We start from the raw sequence: 6,440 nt of genomic DNA, 5'->3' as shown, positions 1-6,440 counted from the left end.
TCATCACAAAGTTTGTGTGTTTATCAGTGGAATTAGCAAAACTACTCTGCGTTTTTCTCAAAATTAATTTTTTCTGAACTGGTGACACATTACATATTTAGTACTTACTCGGTTTTTCAAGCACATTTAGTCATAATCAGATCCAGTAAGTGTAGAGCATGCACTGCTGAGAACTTTTGGAATGAGATTTCTAAATATTTTTTCCTCCATTACTTATGTAGGTCTAGGAAAATTGAGGTTTTGCACTGCGATCTATGGTCTATTGTGGGTCTAAGTATATAAACAACTAGTTTAATTACTATGACGATCAACAAGATTTGCAAAAAGCACCAACAGAAATAGTTTCGCTTCCTTCCAATTTTACCTCCAGTATTGGAAATTAAACTTCTACCATAGTCTTAGAATATCCCTCAAAATTAATATTATTGTTCCTAAGGATCAACATTTCTGCTAGTAAATCAAAAACGCTTTCTTTAATATTCACAATAAAACAATTTTTATTTAAACTTGACACAATTGCTTTACAAAAAAACAAGAAAAAAAAAAACAAAATTAAAGTTACACAAATAAAAAGGAAGCACAAATAAATTACATATAAGAGTAACCTGAAGGAATTGTTGCAACAATTTTATGCCATTTCTTTTTAGATATCACAAAGTGAACGTTCATGTAAAGGAAACAGAAGTTTGAGAGATTGAAATGTATGAAGTGTGAAATGTAATTATAGGAAAATGAGAAGAAACCAAGAACACATAGAAATCAAAGAAAATAATTGAATATTAAAATAATTGCAAAATAAAATTGATCGCGATCATTAAAATAAAAATATAAGAAAAAACAAAATCATTTGAAGAAAAACCCAAACAAAATGAAATGAAAGTGAAACAAACCAAAGCATGCAGAATTTGAAACGAAACGATAGGAATAAGTTGTATGAGAAATCGCTAGTAGTTCGAGTAGTTCGAGAAGACAGAAATGCAAGCTTAGCGCGCTGTGCCGCACAGCTGCAACGCCAGACGCAGCGCACTTAGCGCTTAGTTATAGGTAGCTCAGTAGGTAGTGTTTACGCTCACATCCACATTTTTTCTTTTATTTCTTCCTTCTACGTTTACCCCCGCCTCTGCCATGCTTGACCGCCCCAACACCCACATACCTAAGCACAGAGACCGCCGCTTAGACCTTGTTGAAGCTGTAGCTAAAGCCGTCTGGTGTGCGATTCAGCGACAATTTGCCGGGTGGTGCGAAGCGGTGTGGATTGGGTGTGGTCTGTTGATAGTAGGGTTGTTGTTGTGGCTGTGCTTGGTAGCTGTTGTATTGTGGCGCCGGTGGATTATATGCTGGCTGTTGTGGTGGTGGATTGTAGGCGGGTGCTGGTGGCTGATATTGCGGTTGTGGTGCCTGATAACCACCTTGTTGCTGACCGAAACCGGGATCATTGTAACGTGGATCGTACGAACCGTCATCGTAGTCGTTGCTGCGGTAACCGCCCGACTGTGCTGGTGGCTGGTATTGTGGCTGTGGTGCGTAGCCCGGTTGTGGCACGGGTTGTGGTGGAGCTGGTGGTGGTACGGGCAAGTGATCACCGCTAGCTTGGAAACTGCAAATAAATGGAAAGCATTTAAGAAAAACGTTTTTTCCAATTGTTATAATTATAATTATTTAATTAAGCAATTGTTGCCAAGACATATGTGAATTTTTATTGCTTTGCTAAGTTGGCAACAAATTTATAAGCTAGTTGCCTAATTAACATTGATTGTTTGCTCGCACAGAAACCACTAAAATTGGTACAATTAACTATTCATAAGCAAGCATACACTAACACAGCACCTTTTATTGAAGTCTCCATAAATTAGTAACTGTTTGTGTTTAGAGTGGTTAACCAATTAGCTCAGCGGTCATAGCTGAACGCTCCAACAACTAAGCTTACAAAAACAAAAAAAAAGCTTGATTCAATTTACTGCAGCTCAACGATAACAATAATTTATTTATGCAGGTTTCTTACGCTGAGACACCTCTTTCCCCTTTGCAATGATACTGGTTTGAGTATTGGGTGGCAGCTTTAACTTGGGTACCTAATCGCTAGCAATATGGCTGCACGCGCATTTGCTCAATAATTGCCCAACTGACCGCAGTTGCAATCGACCAACAAATCAAAACAGTTTGCAACACCACAAAAGACATTCACATTTAATCGTTATTGCAGTACGGACCCTATATCCTGACTACAAAGCGCGTTTAACTAATAAAATCTTTCGAGTTTTCTTAAACCGAAGTTTATAATTTTTCTGGGTAAATTTTTTTCGAAGATATCTTTTTTACTCATTTCTTTAGACACTAACGTATGTAAGTTATAAACTGGCTTAAGTTTTATATACCTGTGATCTAGGGTATCATAAGAAATACATATATTCTTGCGTTTTTCACTCTCAAATTGCTTGAGAGCTCTGTGTCTCTAAGGTGTGCAAACATTATTCTGCTGATTCATGACTTCTTTCAGCGAGCAGGCTTTTCGTGTTTCGTACTTCTCAAGCTTTGAAACTTATCAAATACAAAGTTACTTTCAGTTTATCAACTTTCTGTGTTGATTAGAATAGAAGCTAATATGTCTAGACTCAATTATTTGATCAGTTTTCATTATAATCGACACAAGTTCGATACAAGTTCAAGTACAAGTTTTACAAATGGAATGATTCTGGTTTAGTCAGATATAAAAATATTCTCTAATTTTACTTTTCGCGCTACTCTCTAACCATTTACTCGGAGAGCATCAAAAAATTGGATTTGGTACTAGACTTATTTCTGCTGGCATGTTTAGAAATGAGAAAAGGTTACCTCGCATATTTTATGTTTTGAAAGACAGAAGGAAAGATTGGAGTGTTATAAAATATACAAACTTCACCACTTCTCGCCAATAAACTGATGATTTGTTGGAACCACCCTAATCGGAATACTGTACTAATACTACAGCTATACATAGAAATTGACCGATGAAAACGAAATCTTTGTATGAATAACTTTTTTATTTCACAAGATATTTCCATGAAATTTGGCATGGATTACTATCAAAACAACCCTTAATATATTTAGATCGGATATTTGTTTTTTATATGAAAAAACGAAGTGATTGCATATAGGCCGCGTTTTGCTCGAGGAAACCCAAGTAAGTGTTTAACGTATTTTTAATTCTACTACTACTACTTTTCCTGTTGCATTTAATGCTTTACTCACCCATTTTTGCCAGCAGTGTAGGAAATTGTACGACGCTCGCCTGTAGGATCTACATAACTGTAGCTACCGTGACGTGTACCATCGGCATCGGTCTCCTCCTTGAAGTTAATACCATCCTCTTGTGTATAGGCAGCACCGAATTTGCCATCACCGGCAAGGTAACGTTGTTCACTAATAATAGCCGCTGTCTTGGGATTTTGATTGTAACCCTGACTCGCGGCAATGGCAACTAAGGTGCTTAGAAGGATCTGTGGACAAAATTATAATGGAAATAGTTAATATTTTAATGAATTTCTACTATTATTAAAAAACTTAACCTAATATATGTTATGTTTAGGTTTAACTCTATAAATAAGTATAAAAGTAATATTAATTAGTTATTTTTTATATAAATTTTTATATTTAATTAAATATTAAAGATTTGATAAGAAACAACAGCTTAACTTAATTCTTCACAGTTTCTAAAGTGCTATATGCATAGCCTTTTGTGTATAAAATTAGCCCGAAAATAATTTTATAGCTGAATAATTAGTTTTTTGGCCAAAAAACCTTGAACAATGACCAAATTGGCCACAATAATATATAAATGTATATAAAGAGTTAAAAATTTATTAATTAATCTTAATTATCCTAGTACAAGAATAGAAAAAAAATTAAATGGCTAAAAATTAAATAAGGCATACTTTTAAAAAAATTTAATTTTATAAAATTATATCTTTTCGATTTATTAAATTTAGTTGAAATTTTAACTAATTTAATTTTTTTAAATTAAGTCATTAATTAATATTATTTTTTTTTACTTTTTCGTTACCTAATTATTTATTTTTTTGATTATCTGAACAAACATGTTTAGTAAATAAATATTTTTATATATTATATATGTATATATGTATGTATATATTATATTTATATTTTTATTTGGGTTTTTTATTTAAATTAATTGATTCTTAAAATTTTGTTTAATTAATTAATTAAAAATTTCTAACTTTGGATTAACGAAAATTAAAAAGTAAATAAAAAAACCTTTTAAATAAATTAATTAATTACTATTTTTTTTTTTAATTTATTAGTATAACATTAAATCTCTTTAATTATAACAGTTTAATTATTTATATATAATTGAAATTTTAATTATTTTTAATTAAGTAATTACATAATATTTTAAATTTTTTTTTACTTCTTGAGAAATAAATTCATACTTTTAATAAAATTTAATTGCTTAATATTATTTTTAGGTAATTATAACTGTTTAGTTAATTAAATATGGTTCGGATTTTTCATTAAAGTAATTAATTTTGAATTCATTTAGTATATATTAAACAAATTAGATAATTAATTATAATTAATTAAATTAATTAATTTTTAAAATTTTGTTTAATTAATATATTTTAGAAATTCTAGATATAAAAATTAAATAAACGAAAATTATAAAATTAATTTTTTAACAATATGCCTATGCTTTATGCCTAGAATTTTTAAATAAATTAATTGAACGAAATTTTAAAAATTAATTAAATTAACTATTTATTTTTAACATAACTTATTTATTTTTATATTTAGAATTTTTGTAATTAATTGATTAAACAAAATTTTAAAAATTAATTAATTTAAAGAATTCCAGTTAATTAATTTTTCAATCTTGCATTCTATGAAAATTAGTTACTTAATTTGGCATATGTGCTTATGACATAAGAAAAAAGGAATAAATTAATATTTTTTGGTTTATTGTGAATTTTTTATTAAGTTTCGAAAAAAAATATTAAAAATATTGAATTTTATTGACTAATTTTATCAATTGTCAAAATTTAAAAAATCTAATTATTTTTACATTATATATCCTTTTTTGCTTTTAATCCCAAACTAACTAACTAATTTTTTTAGAATGCAAGAAAAAAAATTAAAAAAAAATTATTTAGTTAATTTAAAAATTAATTAACTTTTTTTAATTAACTAATTAATTTATATTGTGACTTAATAATTTTTTTTTATTTTTTTTAATTCAACTAAATGACTCAAACTGACTAAATATTTTTTTTCATTAATTTTAAAATTCAACTTTGTGACAAAATTATTATTTTTTATATGTTTTTTAAATATTATTTCGATTAAATAATTTAAAATTATTTCATTGTTGAATTATTTTTTAATTTTTCAGTTAACTTTTTTAAAATTAATTAATAAGTGATTTTTGTTAATAGATTAAAAATTCTTACATATATTCTAAAATTTATTAAAAAACTTTTGTTTTTAAAGCAGTATTAATTGTAAAAATAATAAAAAATAAAAAAATAATAATTTTTATGAAATTTTAAAATCACAAATACACATTAATTTGTATTAATATTACTTTTTACTTTATTTTTCACACATGCTGCAGAGGTAATTACTGTTTCGAAATATTAATTTAAATTTTTTTAAATATTATTTTGTGCTCCACTAATTAAATTTTTAATTTATATTTTTTTCTCACAGTTTAATATAAACACAACTCTCACTATTTGAAATTATTGTTCAAAACTAATTTTTCAATAAATTATTGTTTTGAAATTTCAGTTTTCCAAAATAACTTTTTCTCTAAATTATTATTTCAAAATTTCAGTTCTGAGTGAAACTTACAAAACGGAACATTTTCGCTGAGGTTAGTGACAATGTAAACTGCTGCTGTAGCTCCAAATAGTAGCTTTTTTGATATGAGTGAGTTCGAAAACGAATTTCGTGTAGCCTATACGATTGTCCGTTAAAACGGGGTGAACGCGCACACGTCAGTACCGAACCGTAAGCGGTTTGCGATTTTGTTTACTTCAAGAGTTGCTCTTGAATTTAATTAGGTTTGAGGTTTTTCTTTAAAACCGACAGCGACAAACTTCTTAAACGAACTGCTTCTCACCGTAACCTGGCCAACAGTTTTTATAGCCGCCCAAAAGCACGCCGCTGCATGCCACGGCACCGCAGCGCCACCGCATACCAACACAGAACCTTGGCGGAGTACAAGTCAATCAGATTGAAGCCAGTCGCTGTTGTTGTTGCTATTATTGTTAATAGCACAAGTAATCGGTGAGCAGCATATGTATGTATGTATGTATGAAGATATGTATGAAGGTATGTGCTTGGGTGTGCAATTGTTTTTGCACAGCGGCGACAGCGGCGAACAGCAAGCACGGTAGCTGGCGGCAGTCAAGGCATACGATGCCGGTGTATGGGTGTTGGAACGC

The 6,440-nt window shown here is 29.5% G+C and overlaps 1 protein-coding gene across 1 annotated transcript; it reads right to left on the bottom strand.

The window, feature by feature from the left end:
* Positions 1-483: 483 nt before the first annotated feature.
* LOC105233903 (uncharacterized) lies at positions 484-6,118 on the bottom strand. Its single transcript, XM_011216079.4, has 3 exons — positions 5,845-6,118; positions 3,229-3,476; positions 484-1,597 (listed from the first exon to the last, which is right to left on the bottom strand). Exons 1-3 carry the CDS (start codon positions 5,854-5,856, stop codon positions 1,174-1,176), a joined length of 684 nt encoding a protein of 227 aa, XP_011214381.1. The 5' UTR covers positions 5,857-6,118; the 3' UTR covers positions 484-1,173.
* Between the last annotated feature and the right edge of the window lie 322 nt (positions 6,119-6,440).

The sequence above is a fragment of the Bactrocera dorsalis genome, chromosome 2 (assembly GCF_023373825.1).
Source record: "Bactrocera dorsalis isolate Fly_Bdor chromosome 2, ASM2337382v1, whole genome shotgun sequence".
Lineage (NCBI taxonomy): Eukaryota > Metazoa > Arthropoda > Insecta > Diptera > Tephritidae > Bactrocera > Bactrocera dorsalis.
The sequence above is the reverse complement of the archived record's forward strand: the minus strand, read 5'-3'. Positions and strand labels throughout refer to the sequence as shown.

Coding starts and splice junctions, on each gene's coding strand:
- LOC105233903 (XM_011216079.4), bottom strand. Junction 1,598..3,228: donor TACACTGCTGGCAAAAATGG/GTGAGTAAAGCA, acceptor ATTTATTTGCAG/TTTCCAAGCTAGCGGTGATC.